This window comes from Hyla sarda (genome assembly GCF_029499605.1).
Source record: "Hyla sarda isolate aHylSar1 chromosome 1 unlocalized genomic scaffold, aHylSar1.hap1 SUPER_1_unloc_7, whole genome shotgun sequence".
In the NCBI taxonomy this organism is placed as follows: Eukaryota; Metazoa; Chordata; class Amphibia; order Anura; family Hylidae; genus Hyla; species Hyla sarda.
Window position 1 is genome coordinate 162077 of NW_026607593.1, and position 22260 is coordinate 184336.

The 22260-nt window shown below is 46.6% G+C and overlaps 2 protein-coding genes across 2 annotated transcripts in view; one reads left to right on the plus strand and one right to left on the minus strand.

The window, feature by feature from the left end:
• Positions 1 to 22227, minus strand: part of LOC130298277 (uncharacterized) — a 73683-nt gene extending 51456 nt beyond the window's left edge. Inside the window, 6 exon segments of the mRNA XM_056551206.1 lie at positions 17456 to 18026; positions 18182 to 18246; positions 18330 to 18456; positions 19753 to 19932; positions 20579 to 20726; positions 22055 to 22227. Coding sequence (XP_056407181.1) covers positions 17456 to 18026; positions 18182 to 18246; positions 18330 to 18456; positions 19753 to 19932; positions 20579 to 20656 — 1021 coding nt within the window. The 5' untranslated portion in view covers positions 20657 to 20726; positions 22055 to 22227.
• The window catches only part of LOC130298252 (zinc finger protein 850-like), a 411906-nt gene that overhangs the window by 154253 nt on the left and 235393 nt on the right, over positions 1 to 22260 (plus strand). The window lies entirely within an intron of this gene.

Genomic DNA, 22260 nt, shown 5'->3' on the forward strand with positions numbered 1-22260 from the left:
GGGAAGGGGGGGTGATGATGCAGACATGAGGAAGGAACAGTAATGGGAAGGTTGGGGGGGGGGTGATAATGCAGACATGAGGAAGGAACAGTAATGGGATGGTTGGGGGGGGGTGATGATGCAGACATGAGGAAGGAACAGTAATGGGATGGTTGGGGGGGGGTGATGATGTAGACCTGAGGAAGGAACAGTAATGGGATGGTTGGGGGGGTGTTGATGCAGACATGAGGAAGGAACAGTAATGGGATGGTTGGGGGGGGTGATGATGCAGACATGAGGAAGGAACAGTAATGGGATGGTTGGGGGGTGATGATGTAGACATGAGGAAGGAACAGTAATGGGATGGTTGGGGGGTGATTATGTAGACATGAGGAAGGAACAGTAATGGAATGGTTGGGGGGAGTGATAATGTAGACACGAGGAAGGAACAGTAATGGGATGGTTGGGGGGGGGTGATGATGCAGACATGAGGAAGGAACAGTAATAGAATGGTTGGGGGGGGTGATGATGCAGACATGAGGAAGGAACAGTAATGGGATGGTTGGGGGGGCCTGTTGATGCAGACATGAGGAAGGAACAGTAATGGGATGGTTGGGGGGGAGTGTTGATGCAGACATGAGGAAGGAACAGTAATGGGATGGTTGGGGGGGGGGGTGTTGATGCAGACATGAGGAAGGAACAGTAATGGGATGGTTGGGGGGGGTGTTGATGCAGACATGAGGAAAGAACAGTAATGGGATGGTTGGGGGGGTGTTGATGTAGACATGAGGAAGGAACAGTAATGGAATGGTTGGGGGAGTGATGATGTAGATATGAGGAAGGAACAGTAATGGGATGGTTGGGGGGGTGATGATGCAGACATGAGGAAGGAACAGTAATGGGATGGTTGGGGGGCCTGTTGATGCAGACATGAGGAAGGAACAGTAATGGGATGGTTTGGGGGGTGCTGATGCAGACATGAGGAAGGAACAGTAATGGGATGGAATGGGGGGGCGTGTTGATGCAGACATGAGGAAGGAACAGTAATGGGATGGTTGGGGGGGTGTTGATGCAGACATGAGGAAGGAACAGTAATGGGATGGTTGGGGGGTGATGATGCAGACATGAGGAAGGAACAGTAATGGGATGGTTAGGGGGGTGATGATGCAGACATGAGGAAGGAACAGTAACGGGATGGTTGGGGGGGTGATGATGCAGACATGAGGAAGGAACAGTAACGGGATGGTTGGGGGGGTGATGATGTAGACATGAGGGAGGAACAGTAATGGGATGGTTGGGGGGGGGTGATGCAGACATGAGGAAGGAACAGTAATGGGATGGTTGGGGGGTGATGATGCAGACATGAGGAAGGAACAGTAATGGGATGGTTGGGGGTTGATGATGCAGAAATGAGGAAGGAACAGTAATGGGATGGTTGGGGGGGTGTTGATGCAGACATGAGGAAGGAACAGTAATGGGATGGTTGGGGGAGTGTTGATGCAGACATGAGGAAGGAACAGTAATGGGTTGGTTGGGGGGGTGTTGATGCAGACATGGAGGAAGGAACAGTAATGGGATGGTTGGGGGGCCTGTTGATGCAGACATGAGGAAGGAACAGTAATGGGATGGTTGGGGGGGGTGTTGATGCAGACATGGAGGAAGGAACAGTAATGGGATGGTTGGGGGGGGTGTTGATGCAGACATGAGGAAGGAACAGTAATGGGATGGTTGGGGGGTGATGATGCAGACATGAGGAAGGAACAGTAATGGGATGGTTGTGGGGGTGATGATGCAGACATGAGGAAGGAACAGTAATGGGATGGTTGGGGGGGGTTGATGTAGACATGAGGAAGGAACAGTAATGGAATGGTTGGGGGAGTGATGATGTAGACATGAGGAAGGAACAGTAATGGAATGGTTGGGGGGGGGGGTGATGATGTAGACGTAAGGAAGGAACAGTAATGGGATGGTTGGGGGGGGGTGTTGATGCAGACATGAGGAAGGAACAGTAATGGGATGGTTGGGGGGGGGGGTGTTGATGCAGACATGAGGAAGGAACAGTAATGGGATGGTTGGGGGGGTGTTGATGCAGACATGAGGAAGGAACAGTAATGGGATGGTTGGGGGGGTGTTGATGCAGACATGAGGAAGGAACAGTAATGGGATGGTTGGGGGGGTGATGATGCAGACATGAGGAAGGAACAGTAATGGGATGGTTGGGGGGGGGGTGTTGATGCAGACATGAGGAAGGAACAGTAATGGGATGGTTGGGGGGTGATGATGCAGACATGAGGAAGGAACAGTAATGGGATGGTTGGGGGGTGTTGATGCAGACATGAGGAAGGAACAGTAATGGGATGTTAGGGGGTGATGATGCAGACATGAGGAAGGAACAGTAATGGGATGGTTGGGGGGGTGATGATGTAGACATGAGGAAGGAACAGTAATGGGATGGTTGGGGGGTGATGATGCAGACATGAGGAAGGAACAGTAATGGGATGGTTGTGGGGGTGTTGATGCAGACATGAGGAAGGAACAGTAATGGGATGGTTGGGGGGGTGATGATGCAGACATGAGGAAGGAACAGTAATGGGATGGTTGGGGGGGGGGGTGTTGATGCAGACATGAGGAAGGAACAGTAATGGGATGGTTGGGGGGGTGTTGATGCAGACATGAGGAAGGAACAGTAATGGGATGGTTGGGGGGGTGTTGATGCAGACATGAGGAAGGAACAGTAATGGGATGGTTGGGGGGGGTGTTGATGCAGACATGAGGAAGGAACAGTAATGGGATGGTTGGGGGGTGATGATGCAGACATGAGGAAGGAACAGTAATGGGATGGTTGGGGGGTGTTGATGCAGACATGAGGAAGGAACAGTAATGGGATGTTGGGGGGTGATGATGCAGACATGAGGAAGGAACAGTAATGGGATGGTTGGGGGGGGTGATGATGTAGACATGAGGAAGGAACAGTAATGGGATGGTTGGGGGGTGATGATGCAGACATGAGGAAGGAACAGTAATGGGATGGTTGTGGGGGTGTTGATGCAGACATGAGGAAGGAACAGTAATGGGATGGTTGGGGGGGGTGATGATGCAGACATGAGGAAGGAACAGTAATGGGATGGTTGGGGGGGTGATGATGTAGACATGAGGAAGGAACAGTAATGGGATGGTTGGGGGGGTGTTGATGCAGACATGAGGAAGGAACAGTAATGGGATGGTTGGGGGGGGTGATGATGCAGACATGAGGAAGGAACAGTAATGGGATGGTTGGGGGGGTGATGATGCAGACATGAGGAAGGAACAGTAATGGGATGGTTGGGGGGGGTGATGATGTAGACATGAGGAAGGAACAGTAATGGGATGGTTGGGGGGGTGTTGATGCAGACATGAGGAAGGAACAGTAATGGGATGGTTGGGGGGGTGATGATGCAGACATGAGGAAGGAACAGTAATGGGATGGTTGGGGGGTGTTGATGCAGACATGAGGAAGGAACAGTAATGGGATGGTTGGGGGGGTGATGATGCAGACATGAGGAAGGAACAGTAATGGAATGGTTGGGGGGGTGATGCAGACATGAGGAAGGAACAGTAATGGGATGGTTGGGGGGGTGTTGATGCAGACATGAGGAAGGAACAGTAATGGGATGGTTGGGGGGTGATGATGTAGACATGAGGAATGAACAGTAATGGGATGGTTGGGGGGTGATGATGCAGACATGAGGAAGGAACAGTAATGGGATGGTTGGGGGGGGTGATGATGTAGACATGAGGAAGGAACAGTAATGGGATGGTTGGGGGGGTGTTGATGCAGACATGAGGAAGGAACAGTAATGGGATGGTTGGGGGGTGATGATGTAGACATGAGGAAGGAACAGTAATGGGATAGATGGGGGGGGGTGTTGCAGACATGAGGAAATAACAGTAATGGGATGGTTGGGAGGGCGTGTTGATGCAGATATGAGGAAGGAACAGTAATGGGATGGTTGGGGGGGGGTGATGATGCAGACATGAGGAAGGAACAGTAATGGGATGGTTGGGGGTGATGATGCAGACATGAGGAAGGAACAGTAATGGGATGGTTGGGGGGATGATGATGCAGACATGAGGAAGGAACAGTAATGGGATGGTTGGGGGGGGTGATTATGTAGACATGAGGAAGGAACAGTAATGGGATGGTTTGGGGGGGGGGTGATGATGTAGACATGAGGAAGGAACAGTAATGGGATGGTTGGGGGGTGATGATGCAGACATGAGGAAGGAACAGTAATGGGATGGTTGGGGGGGGGTGATGATGTAGACATGAGGAAGGAACATTAATGGGATGGTTGGGGGGGTGTTGATGCAGACATTATGCACAGTAATGGGGGGGGGGGTTGGGGGATGATGAAGACATGAGGAAGGAACAGTAATAGGATGGTTGGGGGGGGTGATGATGCAGACATGAGGAAGGAACAGTAATGGGATGGTTGGGGGGGGTAATGATGTAGACATGAGGAAGGAACAGTAATGGGATGGTTGGGGGGGTGATGATGTAGACATGAGGAAGGAACAGTAATGGGATGGTTGGGGGGGTAATGATGTAGACATGAGGAAGGAACAGTAATGGGATGGTTGGGGGGTTGTTGATGCAGACATTATGCACAGTAATGGGGGGGTTGGGGGATGATGAAGACATGATACACAGTAATGGGGGTTCAGCCTCATCATCCCCCCACCCCAACTCCCACATTACTGTGCCACATGTCTGCCTCATGTCAGTCTCTCAAACAACAATAATAACACCACACCACCCCCTCTCCTCTCTTCTCCCCCCTCCCCTCTCCTCTCCATCCCCCCGCCCCCCCATAGCTCTCCCAGCAGGGTGCACCACTCACCCCTGCTGTTCCTGATCATCCTGCTCGTTCCTCATACACGCTTCACTGAACCGGTATGCCTGGGACCAGTCCTGACAGCTGACGTAATAGACGTCAGGGCAGCTCCGCCGTCCGACACATTCCACCCACGCCCCCTCGGCGTCACGTATCAGTGACAGATTGACTCCAGGCACAAATGAACCCCTTCGGAGTCCAGCAGGGGGGGGGGCACAATTGGGTGGGTATAACAGTATTTCACAGTGAGTGACACCGACGGTCGGACGCATGGCAGGGATGGCACCCCCCTTGTGAGTGGCACCCCCCTGGTACGCAACTGATAGGCTCTATCAGAGCATGCTGTGTGATGTAGTTAAAAACTTCAACTCCCAGCATTCCTTGACACAGCCTCTGGCTTTGCAGCAGACCCGAAACATGGTACAACTCCCAGCATATTGTACCATGTTCTATACTACTATAAAGTGCAACATGCTGGGAGTTGTAGTTTTGCAGCAGGCAGAGAGCCTTAGGTTTGGGGTCACTGATTTATAGCATTAAAAAAATAGTAAATAAAAAAAAATAAAGAAAATTGAAATAAATGTGAAAAAGCCCCTCCCCTAATAAAAGTTTGATTACACCCCCCCCCCCTTCCTTTTCCCATTTTTGGAATAAAATAATGTAAACAAAAATAAACATATTTGGTGTAAATATCTGAACTATTATAATATAATGTTGTTAATTAAACCGCACAGTGAATGGCGCAAATGTTAAAAAATAGCAGAAAAAAAAAGGATAAAAAGCGAAACAAAAGAACAATCTATACAAAAACTACAAATCACGGTGCAAATAAAAACAATCCCTCATACAGGAAAATAAAGTGTTATGGGGGGGGGGGGGGGAAATATTACAGAAAAATGACAAAAAGTTATAATACAGTATAATCCAATAATAATATAATACAAAACCTATATATATTGGGCATCGATGTCATTGTTTGGACACAATATAGATGACGGGTTATTGGTACCGAAAAGTGCTCTGCATAAGAATGGAAGCCACACATTGTCCCTCATTTACTAAGAGTGGAGTGTCGGTTTGTGTTTTTGCAAGTCCTTTACTCCTTTTTTTTCTTATGCTATTTACTAATCTGTCCCCAATTTCCCTTTCTTTCTGTCGCAGGTTTTTTTCTGTAGCACAAAATGTATTCTGTGCGACAGAAAAAAAGTCTCTGCAAATTCTGACTACATTAGTGCTTGTACTACTACCCCCATCATGAAACAGGGTCTGTTCCATGTTGGGGGTAGTAGTAGAGGGGCTGAGGGATTGATCGCACCGGGCCTCACTGGTAAAACCCCTGTATTACTGAAGTGTATGCACTGACTGGTGTCTGGTAGCGCCCCCTACAGTACAGGGACGTATTACATGTTCTGTACTCTTTACCTGTATTACTGAAGTGTATGCACTGACTGGTGTCTGGTAGCGCCCCCTACAGTACAGGGACGTATTACATGTTCTGTACTCTTTACCTGTATTACTGAAGTGTATGCACTGACTGGTGTCTGGTAGCGCCCCCTACAGTACAGGGAGGTATTACATGTTCTGTACTCTTTACCTGTATTACTGAAGTGTATGCACTGACTGGTGTCTGGTAGCGCCCCCTACAGAACAGAAAGGTATTACATGTTCTGTACTCTTTACCTGTCCCAGGGTTAGCTGCTCCTTTGGACATCAGGTGAGGGCGGCTCCATGTTACTTTTTTAGGACACTGTGTACTGTACAGGACCCTGAAGAAGCTCCTGTCCTCTACATAGACCAGTGTTTCCCAAGCAGGGAGCCCCCAGCTGTTGCAAAACTACAACTCCAAGCATGCTGGGAGTTGTAGTTCTGCAACAGCTGGAGGCTCCCTGCTTGGGAAACACTGACAAAGACAGTGATTACAGCTCCCAGCAGATCTTTATTACTTTTATATGGAAGAATTTGCTTTATCTATATCTGTTATCTACTTATTTTTCTTTAATCCTCACTTTTTCCTATTTTTGGATGACATTTTGGTGCCTTTAGAACCAATTACCAGGTTTCCATACAGTTCTGGTCTCAACATACAATGGTTTCAACATACAATGGTCGTCCCAGAACCAATTAATATTGTAACTTGAGGGACCACTGTATACTGACCCCCGCTACGCATATTTATATATATTCTGCCCCCCCCCCCCCAGCTGCGCATATTAATATTCATGCTCTCCCACCCCTGGCTGCCAATGAATGAAAACTCTATTAGCGGGGGAGCGGAAGGCTGCTGCCCGCTCACGCTGCTAAGAGTTTGTCATTCATAGCGGGCAGCAGCTGCATATCATGCTGTGGGGGTCAGACATATGGATATATGTCTGACCCTCACATCATACATATACAAATGCCGGCTCACCGCTATGAATGACAAGTACAGCAGTGCAGGGAGGCTCGCGCTGCCGGTCCTAATAGCTTACTTGTCATTCATAGCGGTGAGCCGGCATTTATATATGTATGATGTGAGGGTCAGATAGATATCCATATGTCTGACCCCCACAGCATGATATGCAGCCTTCTGCTCCCCCACTAATAGAGTTTTCATTCATTGGCAGCCAGGGGAGGGAGAAGATGAAGATTAACATGCGCAGCTTGGGGGGGCAGTATATATATAAATATGCGCAACTGGGGGGGTCAGTATATATATAAATATGCGCAACTGGGGGGGGGGGGCAGTATATATATAAATATGCGCAGCGGGGGTCAGTATAGATATATAATAGCGCTGGGGGGGCAGTACATTTATTGAAGCGCAGCGGGCACTAAGTTTGATATAGCGCAGCAGGGGGAAAGATATATAGAAATGCTGGAGGGGCCAGATATATACCCCCCCCAGCGATTCTATACATCTTTGCCCACCACAGCGCTTCTATAGTAAAACTCTGCCGGGAGCCCTGATTGGCTCCTCGGTCCCGGCCATTCAGGGCTTCTGGTGGGAAATTTAAAATGAAAGTTTACTGTACATTGCAGGGGATCAGAACATGCCGCCCGCTCCCCTGCTTAATAACATCTGATCGGATCGGGTCTCAGAAGTGAGACCCGGTGCGATCAATCCCTCAGCCCCTGTACTACTACCCCCAACATGGAACAGACCCTGTTCCATGCTTGGGGTAGCAGGATTCACTCTCTGAGCTGTAGGTTTTCCTGTGAGTTTTCTTCACACTCGGAGGGTTTTTTCTGTTTTTGGCGGGAACACGCCCCTTTTGTCGGGAAAAACGCCCCTTTTGTTCTTTTGTTTTTTTCCCTCTGAGTGATTTTGATTTTGTCGGGTTGTGCGCAAGATTCTAGCGCAAATTCTGGCGCAGACAGAATTCTGGCGCAAAACCTGACAAAAAAGTGTCGGGATCCTGTTAGTAAATGAGGGCCAATGTGTATTTTTTTTTTTTTTTTGTGGTAAAATGATCTATCTACTTACCACCAGTACCTACCTACACCGTCTACCTATCAACGCTATCTATCTACTGCCAATATCTGCCTTCATACTGGCATTATCTACACTATTTAGGGCACTGAGGAAAGAATTGGGAAATGTGCTGGAAACGTGCGGTGCCTAACGTGTTTCTCCGGCAGATTCTGTGGGGACAAAAAGGAAAGAGAACGACTTCAGGAAGACGCCCCCTATGATTCACTACATGTAACTGCACTGTAATCACTTATATGGTCTGCAGCGCCTGTGTAGAGCCGGGGGCACTGTATGGGGGGATATTAGTCTGTGTACAGGGGTATTATTCAGTATCAGTATGGCAGTATTATCCCGTCACTATATGGTGGTAATGGTGGTGGTCATGATGTGGTGCAATTATTCATCCCTTTTATTCCTTTATCACCACAAAATCCTGATGTCCCGATCAGCTGAGAGGACGGTGGGAGGGCCCTTACCTGCCTCCTCGCCGTCTGATCAGTGTTCTATTACTCCAAGACTGAAGCAGCAGAGCACTGATAACAATGATCAATGTTATGGCATAGCACTGATCAGTATATACTATCAGAAGATTACAGGTAATAGTCCCCTATGGAGGCTAAAAAAAAGTATAAAAAAGAAAAAAGAAAGTTAATAAATGTGAATAAGCCCCTCCCCTAATAAAAGTTTGAATCCCCCCATTTCCATTTTTTTTAAAAAAATGTAGTAAAAAAAATCCCATGTGATCCCTTTATATACCATAAAAATATTAATGAAGTGTGATAAAAAAAAAGTCCCATCAAAATACAAATAGTCCCGATAAAAACTATAGACCATGGCGCAAAAAATGACCCTCATACAGACGCGTATACGGAAAATAAATAAAGTTATGGAGCTCAGAAGAGGAGAATTTTAAATATATTAATGTTGGTGCATGAATTTTTTAAAGTAGTAAAATAAAATAAAACCTATATAAATTGGGTATCCTTGTAACCGTGTGGACCTACAAAATAAAGATAAGGTGTTATTTTTACCGAAAAGTGCACTGCATAGAAACGGAAGCCGTACAACGTGGTAAATTAGCGATTTTTTATTTTATTTCACCCCACAAACAATTTTTTTTTTGTTTCGCCGCAGATTATGTTATAAAATAATTTCTGTGATTACAAAGTACGATTGGTGACGCAAAAACAACAAGCCTCATGTGGGTCTGTAGGTGCAAAATTTAACACATTATGATCTTTAGAAGGTCAGAAGGAAAAAAACAAAAGTGCAAAAACAAAAACTTCCTGTGGAGCAAACAGCAGCTGATAAGTACTGGAATGATTAGGATTTTATAATAGAAGTCATTTACAAATCTGTATAATTTTATGGCACCAGATGATTTAAAAAAAAAAAAATTCCACCGGAGTACCCCTTTAAGGTGAAAATGAGTTTAACCCCTTAAGGACTCAACGTTTTTCCACTTTTGTTTTTCTTCTCCTCACCTTTAAAAAAGTATGACCCTTCCAATTTTGCACCTACAGACCCATATGAAACTTGTTTTTTTGCGCCACCAATTGTACTTTGTAATTACATCAATCATTTTACCCAAAAATCTACGGCGAAACCAAGAAAAAAAAAATATTTGTGGGACAAAATGTAAAAAAAATTTAAAAACGCCATTTTGTAACTTTTGGTGGCTTCCGTTTCTACGCAGTACATTTTTCTGTAAAAATAACACATTATTCTGTAGGTCCATACGATTAAAATGATCCCCTACTTATATAGGTGATTTTGTCGGACTTCTGGAAAAGAATCATAACTACATGAATGAAAATTAATGTTTAAAATTGTCATCTTCTGACCCCTATAACTTTTTTCTTTTTCCGTGTACGGGGCGGTATGAGTGATAATTTTTTGCGCCGTCATCTGAAGTTTTTAACATTCAAACCAAGAGTCTTTTATTGAAAAGATTAATGATGGCAGTACAAAAGTAAAATAGTAATGATGCCCTTTCGGGCGTGTTACCATATAATAACAGGTAAAACAGATAACATGGAGGTTTTATCATCTCATCGCTTTGCAGGAAAACAAGGAAAGCATCTTACACATATGGGGGACAATACAAGTACATGCTAACAGCAGGATCGGTCATCGCCAAACGGTCGCATCAAGCTCATAGAAAAAGGAGGAGGAACTCCTCACCCCCCAGTTCAATACAAAGAAAGGCAATTCTGCATAGGTGGACAATAAGAAGAGGCTTGCCATTCCTCCCATAGTTTATCAAAATATTCCACCCTATTCTCACGAATGGCAGACAGTTTTTCACAAAGCATAATAAAGTTAACCTTGTCTATAACCTTCTGAAATGACAATAACGGGGACTTCCATTGGGCTGCTATATGTATCCTGGTAGACAAAAGAATGAATTGAGCCATTCGAAAAGTGCGGAATGGCATCCTACTAGGCTTGTTGCTTAAAAGACAAAAGGACCGAGAGCTGGGTATGCGTTCACCAAATAAATCCACCAATACCGTATGAACCCTTCTCCACAATTGTGCCACCTTAGGACAACTCCACCAAATATGGTGCATGGAACCAGTAATCTGACATCCTCTGAAGCAAAGAGGTGACACTGACGGGTAAAGTGTGTGCAACCTAGAGGGGACCATATAGACTCTGTGTAGAATTTTAATAGACGTCTCCATTAACCCCTTAAGGACTCAGCCCATTTTGGCCTTAAGGACTCAGACAATTTAATTTTTACGTTTTCATTTTTTCCTCCTCGCCTTCTAAAAATCATAACTCTTTTATATTTTCATCCACAGACTAGTATGAGGGCTTGTTTTTTGCGCGACCAGTTGTCCTTTGTAATGACATCACTCATTATATCATAAAATGTATGGCGCAACCAAAAAACACTATTTTTGTGGGGAAATTAAAACGAAAAACGCAATTTTGCTAATTTTGGAAGGTTTTGTTTTCACGCCGTACAATTTATGGTAAAAGTGACGTGTGTTCTTTATTCTGAGGGTCAATACGATTAAAATGATACCCATTATTACATACTTTTATATTATTGTTGCGCTTAAAAAAAATCACAAACTTTTTAACCAAATTAGTACGTTTATAATCCCTTTATTTTGATGACCTCTAACTTTTTTATTTTTCCGGTATGGGGGCTCATTTTTTGCGCCATGATCTGTACTTTTTTTTGATACCACATTTGCATATAAAAAACTTTTAATACATTTTTTCTAATTTTTTTTTTAATAAAATGTATTAAAAAAGTAGGAATTTTGGACTTTTTTTATTTTTTTTCGTTCACGCCGTTCACCGTACGGTATCATTAACATTTTATTTTAATAGTTCGGACATTTACGCACGCGGCGATACCAAATATGTCTATAAAAAATGTTTTTTACGCTTTTTGGGGGTAAAATAGGAAAAAACGGACGTTTTACTTTTTTATTGGGGGAGGGGATTTTTCACTTTTTTTTTACTTTTACTTTTACATTTTTTTTTACACTTGAATAGTCCCCATAGGGGACTATTCATAGCAATACCATGATTGCTAATACTGATCTGTTCTATGTATAGGACATAGAACAGATCAGTATTATCGGTCATCTCCTGCTCTGGTCTGCTCGATCACAGACCAGAGCAGGAGACGCCGGGAGCCGCACGGAGGAAGGAGAGGGGACCTCCGTGCGGCGTTATGAATGATCGGATCCCCGCAGCAGCGCTGCGGGCGATCCGATCGTTCATTTAAATCGCGAACCGCCGCAGATGCCGGGATCTGTATTGATCCCGGCACCTGAGGGGTTAATGGCGGACGCCCGCGAGATCGCGGGCGTCGGCCATTGCCGGCGGGTCCCTGGCTGCGATTAGCAGCCGGGATCAGCCGCGCATGACACGGGCATCGCTCCGATGCCCGCGGTTATGCTTAGGACGTAAATGTACGTCCTGGTGCGTTAAGTACCACCTCACCAGGACGTACATTTACGTCCTGCGTCCTTAAGGGGTTAAGGAGACCTGCCAGCTACCCTTACTAATAGCCGTGCAACAGGCATGCCATTGGGGCAAAGATATGGTCACACGAAGGTCACGCTCCCAGGCTTCCATGAAGCGTAGTTTTGTATCAGCGGGAGGGGCATTTAGATGGGCATAAATGCGGGAAAGCAAGCCTGGTAACGCAGGGCCGTATAGCAAGGCCGCCTCATAGAATGTAGGATTCACCTTATAGCCCTTAGGACCCAACGAAGAGTAGTATGATAGGATTTGCATTGCACGGAAATGTTCCCCAGGCGGGGGCTTATGTATAGAGCAGAGTTGTGCCATGGTAATCAATTGTTTACCCACCAGCAGGTCAGATAATTTAGCCAGTTTAGCAGAACGCCACCACGAATAGGGAGCAGTGTAAATGCCAGGTTGAAAAGCAGGATTAGAAAGGAAGGGGAGGAGAGGAGGTATAGGGGACTGCAGGAAGAACTTGAAGCGGACCAGATGCCAAAGAGACAGGGAAAATAGAGTGATCTGCGCCAAAGAGGAGAGAAGAGCTGAGACAGGACAAGAGGACCACATCAAGGTGGAGAAAGAGTAAGGAGAGATAAGGGATTCTTCCAGCCCTACCCATCTAGGGGCACTCTGTGTGGCGTATGAAAGAGCCAGTTGGGCTAGTTGAGCAGCGTAGTAATATTTCATTAGGTTGGGAATCGATAGACCACCCACCCTTTTATGGTAATGCATAACAGTCTTATTCATGCGGGGCCGTCTACCATTCCAGATGTAGTGGGAAATAGTGTGTTGAAGAGAGCATATATCTTTTTTCACTACCGGGATGGGGAGGGAGCGAAACAGGTACAGGATACGTGGAAGAATAACCATTTTGTATACATTTATGCGGCCTACCCACGAGATATGAGGCCCTGTCCACCTTGTCAGATCAGCTCTAATAGAGCAAAATAGAGGAGGATAGTTCGCTGCATATAAAGTTTTAAGGGATGTAGTAAGATTAACACCCAGATAGGACAGGCCATGTGAGGAGTCGTGAAACCCAAAATTTTGTGATATCAATTGTCGTGTCATGGGCGGGACATTGCAATACATAACCTCCGATTTAGCCACATTCACCTTCAACCCCAACAGCCCAGCAAATCTGTCTAATAGCGTGATTAAATTAGGTAAAGTAACCAAAGGATTTGTTAACGTCAGTAAAAGGTCATCTGCAAAAAGACTAGTTTTATATTCTGCCGAACCCACCACAAGGCCCTTAATATTAACATTATCTCTAATAGCAACCAAGGGTTCCATCACAAGCGCAAAAAGCACCGGTGAGAGGGAGCACCCCTGGCGCGTTCCCCTCCCTATAGATATAGATGAGGGTGAAGTGGAAGGCAGCTTTAAGTAGGCCGTCGGAATTGAAGTAAATGCTATGCAATGTGCGAACAAAGGGACCAGAGATGCCAAACTTTGATAATACCTGAAACAGGTACGGCCACGAGACCGTATCAAAGGCCTTTTCTATGTCTAATGCTAGGGCAAGCATGGGAGTTTTAGTAATATCTGAATGGTGCCTGTCGGCCTGGGATGAATCCCACCTGGTCTAGGTGGACAAGAGAGGGCAAGAAGGAATTAAAGGGTAGCTCCCACCATCATGTTTATTTTTTTTCTGTCCCTGCCTATTGCTCTTCTATCCCCAAGACCCCCCCCCCCCGCCTTTATTTTTTTTTTTTACTATTTTAAAAATGGCATTTAGACTTCCCCAGCAGGCACCACGTCACTGATGCCTGCTGGGGGGGGGGCAACTTCCGCCCTTAGTTCTCCTAACAGGGTGCCTCCAGCTGTTTCACCACTACAACTCCTAGCATGCCCTGACATCTATTGGCTGTCAGGGCATGCTGGGAGTTGTAGTGGTCAAACAACTGGAGGCACCCAGGACAGGAGCTTCATGGGGGAAGGAGTGAGTCGGGAGCCGATGCGGGAGGGACAGGTGCGGGGGAGCCTCTTCCTGCCGCTCGGTGAGTAACACCCAAGCACCCCCCCCCCCGTACCTTGCAGGAGGGTGACCCCCTAGTGGCCGGATTTCAAATTGCTTTTAAAATGTTTTAAAAGCATTTTTTTTTAATATAAGTATTTTAGAGATATGTTGTAGTACTTGAGTACTTCAACATATCAAAAATAATTTTTCATGACAGTGCCCATTTAAGTCTAGAAACTAGAATAGAAGTAAGTAGTTTAGAATCGACATTAAGAAGAGCGATAGGACGGTATTTAGAGGGTAAAGAGTGGTCCTTAGAGGGTTTAGGTAAGACAGGGGGAGGTTTAGCGCCAGACAAAAGAGAATTGGAGACAACATGAGGAATTAACAGAGGAAAAGGTTTTAAAGTAAGAGGCATAAAATCCGTCCGGGCTGGGAGACTTGCCCAGTTTGAGATGGTCAATAGCCCGTTCTACCTCCTCCGCCGTGATGGGACCATTCAAGGCCTCCCGGTCCAGAGCGGATAAAGAGGGAAGAGACAATGGAGATAAAAAGGCATTTAAAGAAGCAGAATAATTAGAGGGAGTAGGAGGGGCTAAGTAGAGGTGAGTATAGAAGGAAGAAAAAGCCTCATAAATACGGTCAGGGTGGGAAGTGCGGAGGCCAGATTTCAACTGAATGCTATGCACCCGATTAAACGAGGAAGTTTTCTTGAGCATAGCCACTAGCAGCCTGTCAGGCTTATTCGCCAACCTATAATAGGTTGCCTGTCCACCTCAAGGCTTTCTCTACTTTTGTGGAGAGCAGGGCATCCAATTGCAATCTAGTATCCGCAATAGACTTATAAAGAAAGGGGGTAGGATCCTGCTGATGGGCAAAAACCAATCTAGACAGTTTGGCCTCCAAGGCCGCCTGGACTCTAGTCCTATCTCGCTTAATTCCCGAGGCCGTAGAGATCAGGCGTCCGCGGATGTAGGCCTTGTGAGCCAACCATGTCCAATGTGGAGACAATTGTGGGGAACTATTCAAAGAGAAGTTGGAGGCTATATCACCCTCCAGTTGGGTTTTTATTCTCGGCATAGTCAGTAAAGACTCGTTAAGTCTCCACCTAAATGGCAATGTGAGAGGGGACATAAAATTAAAAACTGACAGCACCACATCATGGTCCGATCACGACACGTGGACATGACGGGAAAAGACCAGCTGAGGTACTGTTGCAGCGTTGACCAAGATCCAGTCTATCCTCGTGTAATGGCGTTGGACCGGGGAATAAGTGTAGTGACCTGAAGTTTTTATCGGTACTATTTTTGCTTTGATCTGACTTTTTGATCGCTTTTTATAAAGTTTTTTATGGTATAAAAAGTGACCAAAAATACGCTATTTTGGACTTTGGAATTTTTTTTTTTACTTATTCGCCATTGACGATATATTTTTATAGTTCGGACATTTACGCACATGTTTATATTTATTTTTCTTTATTTATTTCTTTTATGGGAAAAGGGGGGTGATTCAAAGTTTTATTAGGGAAGGGGTTAAATCAAATGTATTAACTATATTTTTTATAGCCCCCATAGGAGACTATTACATACAATGCTTTGATTGCAGAGACTGTTCTGTGCCATAGCATAGCATTGATCAGTGTTATCGGTGCTCCACTGCTCCTGTCTGGATCTAAGGCATGGAGCAATAGAGCGACGATCAGACGCTGAGGAGGCAGGTGGGGACCCTCCACGTCCTCACAGCTGATCGGGACACCATGGTTTCACCACAGTGTCCCTGATCAACCTGACTGAGCTGCCGGGAAGCATTTTTTTAAATATTAGATGCGGCAATAAACTTTAATCGCCGCATCTAAAGGATTAATACCGGGCATCACCGCGATCAGTGATGTCCGGTATTAGCCACCGGTCCCTGCTAGGTGCCGGGCCCAACCCGCGTGACCCTGTGTTACAGCACGGGAGCGGACACACCCTGTGTCCTTAAGAGGTTAAGTTGATAGTGGTCTGTGTACAGGGGTTTTATTCAGTAACAGTACGGTAGTATTATCCCATCACTATATAATCGAGAGAGGCATAAGAGGCGATGGAGGCATGGGAGGTGAGGGAGACATGGGAGGTGAGGGAGACATGGGAGGTGAGGGAGACATGGGAGGTGAGGGAGACATGGGAGGTGAGGGAGACATGGGAGGTGAGGGAGACATGGGAGGTGAGGGAGACATGGGAGGTGAGGGGGGCATGAGAGGTGAGGGGGGCATGGGAGGTGAGGGGGGCATGAGAGGTGAGGGGGGCATGAGAGGTGAGGGGGGCATGAGAGGTGAGGGGGGCATGAGAGGTGAGGGGGGCATGGGAGGTGAGGGGGGCATGGGAGGCGTGGGAGGTGAGGGCGACGTGGGAGGTGAGGGAGACATGGGAGGTGAGGGGGCATGGGAGGTGAGGGGGCATGGGAGGTGAGGGGGGCATGGGAGGTGAGGGGGCATGTGAGGTGAGACATGGGAGGTGAGGGGGCACATGGGAGGTGAGGGGGCATGGGAGGTGAGGGGGCATGGGAGGTGAGGGAGGGAGACATGGGGGGGTGAGGAAGACACGGCAGGTGAGGGAGACACGGCAGGTGAGGGAGACACGGCAGGTGAGGGGGACACGGGAGGTGAGGGAGGGCATGATAGATGGCCTCCTCAAAGGGTTCCAAAATTGTGATCTCTCTCTCGGAACCTAGTGTCTATTAGGATGGTGAAAGACAAAAGTTCCTCGAGATCTCTGACCACAATCTCATCTTGTATAATATTGGAGAGTCCACGAGAGAACGTGTCCACCAGCGCTTCCTTATCCCAGCACACTTCTGCTGCTAGAATACACAACTCTATTGAATTCTTGGCCACAGTTCTCGTCCCCTGTTACATGGACATGAGCTGCTCTGCCGCAGAGGGAGAACGGACATTTAGTTCCAAACGCTGGGTGTGGGCTGCAGGGGTCATGATGTCACACCATGCCCCCTCAGTGGGAGCGGTCGTGATGGCCTTGTACACATTGGGATATTTCTTGTCCATATTCCAGCTGTAGAATCACATTGGTTTGTATTTTGGGTGAATAGAAGAATATACAGCAAGAGAAAGGACAGAGAGATTAAAGAATTCTACACAATTATTACAGCAGAAGAATCTGTGACTCTTCTCTATATTAAGTTGTTAATACTCACCTGAGTGGTTACCTGTAGGAATGTCCTCCTTATACTGCTCGTCACAGCTCACATCTGTCTCTTCTTCTTCCTCCCTATCTGTAGCATTAATATTGTTCAGATCTTTTCCTGTCGGAATGTCCTCCTTATACTGCTCATCACAGCTCACATCTGTCTCTTCTTCTTCCTTTATGTCTTTAGCATTAATATAGATCAGTTCTCTCTCTGTAGGAATGTCCTCCTTATACTGCTCATCACCAATCACATCTGTCTCTTCTTCTTCCTCCCTATCTGTAGCATTAATATTGTTCAAATCTTTTCCTGTCGGAATGTCCTCCTTATACTGCTCATCACCACTCACATCTGTCTCTTCTTCTTCCTCCCTATCTGTAGCATTAATATTGTTCAGATCTTTTCCTGTCGGAATGTCCTCCTTATACTGCTCATCACAGCTCACATCTGTCTCTTCTTCTTCCTTTATGTCTGTAGCATTAATATAGATCAGATCTCTCCCTGTAGGAATGTCCTCCTTATACTGCTCATCACTGCTCACATATGTCTCTGGAGCATTAATATTGTTTGGATCTTCACCCTGATACATACGATGTGGAAGAAATATAGTAAAAGTCATCAGTCAGCAGGAGAAGTCACATGGGATGTTATAGATGAGAAGTCATGGAGGGTGAGGGGACTGACCACAAGAGCTTCACAGCCCTTCTACAGATCATACGGAATATCTCCATCTACCTGATCATCCTGTGGAAGAAGAGGACGGGGACACCTCTCTGGTGCTGTTCTCTTACTGGATCTGACTGTAGGGAACACATACAGAGACTGAATTCATTCTTTACATACAAATAATGAGAGGACGTGTGTATATAGTCATGTCTATTACCTGGTGATGTGAGGGGCTGCTGATCCTCCATCATGACCTGATCCTTGTACTGATCCTTGTGTCCTTCTACATACTCCCACTTCTCCATGGAGAAATAGACCGCCACGTCCTGACACCTTATAGGAACCTGACACATAATGATACAGTCATCACCCCGACCCCTCCGGTGGTGTTACTGTATAATGTCCCAGCATTCCCAGCAGTGTCACCTCTCCAGTCATCACCCCGACCCCTCCAGTGATGTTACTGTATAATGTCCCAGCATTCCCAGCAGTGTCACCTCTCCAGTCATCACCAGACCCCTCCATTACTGTATAATGTCCCAGCATTCCCAGCAGTGTCACCTCTCCAGTCATCACCAGACCCCTCCATTACTGTATAATGTCCCAGCAGTGTCACCTCTCCAGTCATCACCAGACACCTCCATTACTGTATAATGTCCCAGCAGTGTCACCTCTCCAGTCATCACCAGACCCCTCCATTACTGTATAATGTCCCAGCATTCCCAGCAGTGTCACCTCTCCAGTCATCACCAGACCCCTCCATTATTGTATAATGTCCCAGCAGTGTCACCTCTCCAGTCATCACCAGACCCCTCCGTTACTGTATAATGTCCCAGCAGTGTCACCTCTCCAGTCATCACCAGACCCCTCCATTATTGTATAATGTCCCAGCAGGGTCACCTCTCCAGTCATCACCAGACCCCTCCATTACTGTATAATGTCCCAGCAGTGTCACCTCTCCAGTCATCACCAGACCACTCCGTTACTGTATAATGTCCCAGCAGTGTCACCTCTCCAGTCATCACCAGACCCCTCCATTATTGTATAATGTCCCAGCAGTGTCACCTCTCCAGTCATCACCAGACCCCTCCATTACTGTATAATGTTCCAGCAGTGTCACCTCTCCAGTCATCACCAGACCCCTCCATTACTGTATAATGTCCCAGCAGTGCCACCTCTCCAGTCATCACCAGACCCCTCCATTACTTTATAATGTCCCAGAATTCCCAGCAGTGCCACCTCTCCAGTCATCACCAGACCCTCCATTACTGTATAATGTCCCAGCAGTGTCACCTCTCCAGTCATCACCAGACCCCTCCATTACTGTATAATGTTCCAGCAGTGTCACCTCTTCAGTCATCACCAGACCCCTCCATTACTGTATAATGTCCCAGCAGTGCCACCTCTCCAGTCATCACCAGACCCCTCCATTACTGTATAATGTCCCAGAATTCCCAGCAGTGTCACCTCTCCAGTCATCACCAGACCCTCCATTACTGTATAATGTCCCAGCATTCCCAGCAGTGTCCCCTCTCCAGTCATCACCAGACCCCTCCATTACTGTATAATGTCCCAGCAGGGTCCCCTCTCCAGTCATCACCAGACCCCTCCATTACTGTATAATGTCCCAGCAGGGTCACCTCTCCAGTCAGCAGCTCCACCATCTTATTGATGAGTTCTAGGATCTTCTGTTCATCCATTTCCTCATGTATCAGGGAGTGAGGTGGGGGCCCCGGGATTGGGCTCAGGTTTCTTGCCCATCCTTCACACTCAGGGGCCCGACAGCGCCCACTAGAGGACTTCTTCACTACTGTGTAATCCTGTGTATGGAGAGACACATTAATATCACTACATACATTCCCAGAATCCCTCACCTCTCCAGTCATATCTATCTGTTATTATATAGATAAGAATGAGGTCATGTGACATCACTCCCAGAATCCCTCACCTCTCCAGTCATATCCATCTGTTATTACATAGATAAGAATGAGGTCATGTGACATCACTCCCAGAATCCCTCACCTCTCCAGTCATATCCATCTGTTATTACATAGATAAGAATGAGGTCATGTGACATCACTCCCAGAATCCCTCACCTCTCCAGTCATATCCATCTGTTATTACATAGATAAGAATGAGGTCATGTGACATCACTCCCAGAATCCCTCACCTCTCCAGTCATATCCATCTGTTATTACATAGATAAGAATGAGGTCATGTGACATCACTCCCAGAATCCCTCACCTCTCCAGTCATATCCATCTGTTATTCCATAGATAAGAATGAGGTCATGTGACATCACTCCCAGAATCCCTCACCTCTCCAGTCATATCCATCTGTTATTCCATAGATAAGAATGAGGTCATGTGACATCACTCCCAGAATCCCTCACCTCTCCAGTCATATCCATCTGTTATTACATAGATAAGAATGAGGTCATGTGACATCACTCCCAGAATCCCTCACCTCTCCAGTAAGCCGGAAGAGTATCTGTAGGGTGAGGTTTATGATCCTGTCGGCCATCTTGTTCCTGTCTCTTTCCATGGTTGATGGGTCATCCAGGAGAATTCTCTTATATAGAAGATATCAGCAGAGGATCCTGGATTGGAGAAACCTGAAGGGAAGAAGAGGAGACGATGATAAACCGCACCAGATTCTATGGAGAAATAAAATCCATTTCCTGGAGATAATCTGGGGAAACATCTGAGGAGACATTATAGGAGTTTTCAGATTTCTCTATAAAACAAAATCCATTGTCCGAGGGCTGTAAAATAAGAGACTAGAGCGCACTCCCCTCTCCCGTCCAGTGCTGGCGCTCTGGTCCTCCAGGTCTTCTGAGGTCGCTCTCCCTGCTCTGCTGAAGACGTTGTGAATCCATTTCTCCTAATCTCTGAGGCTGCGGTGTATTCAGAACGTCTTCATCAGAGCAGGGAGAAGAATAGAGGGATTCAATATGACATTGTCCAATGAAGAATACTGAAATGTGTCCACTAGGGGGCACAATAAACATCACAATTACATCAGGATTTTATGTGTATTGTGATATGTCCCCCCGGAAGAACCTGCTATTACCTGCAGCAGAGGCCGAGCATCATATACCGTTACACACGCAGGGTCTGGGCCACCACCGGAGTCAGTGTTTCCCAAGCAGGGTGCCTCCAGCTGTTACAGCATTTGGCTGTCAGGGCATGCTGGGAGTTGTAGTGTTACAACAGCTGGAGGCACGCTGGTTTGGAAACACTGTCTTAAGTAATAATAGGGGCGCGGGAGAAACTTAAAAAACCTGATGCTTACATAGTCCTGTATGGAAGAAGTGGCTGATACCCGGAGAAAAGAGACTGAGCAGGTGACAGGATGGGCGGGTAAGTGACCTGATACCTTCACCATCCAGACATCCCCTGGGGGGCAGTATAGGCAGGAAATCAGGGAAACAACCGCTGGTCGGCATGGCGCTCCCTAGAAAAACAACCGCACAGCGCCATGTCTAAGCCACGCCCACCTATATTATTTTATTACAAAAATGGGATATAAACTTATTAGGGGAGGGGCTTCTATTACAAACCCTGAATAACGCTCTGCCATAGTGATCAGTGTTATCGGTGCTCGGCTTATACAGGCTGTGGAGGTGTCTGTATACTTAGAGCACCGATCTGAGCACAGAGCATGGTAAGGGGCCCTCCGGCCATCATCTCAGCTGATCTAGACTCCGCCCCCCAACAACTGCATTTTACTAAATTTAGATCCTGCAATCGACTTTGATCATGGAATCTAAAGGGTTAATGGTGATGAGCGTCATTAGTGGTGAGTCCTGGCTGCTTATAGCTCCTGAGCTCACCTCAAAGTCCCATATGGGGCACAGAATGTAAATATACATCGTGTCCTTATGGGTTAATAACAAACATCCCCAATAATCCTGATCTGATGGTGACCGCACACACATACCTGTATCTGTAGAGGAGCCGTGTGCTTACAGGACCTGCGATGATGTCACCGTCATGTGATCAGTCACATGGAGGAGGTGGAGTCACATGATCAGGGGCTGCTGCTCTGAGAGATCTCCACACACAACACAACAGCAGTGACTGCCCCACCAGGACCTGCTCTGTATCTGCTACATGCTGGAGGTGTAGGACCTTTGATGATGTCAC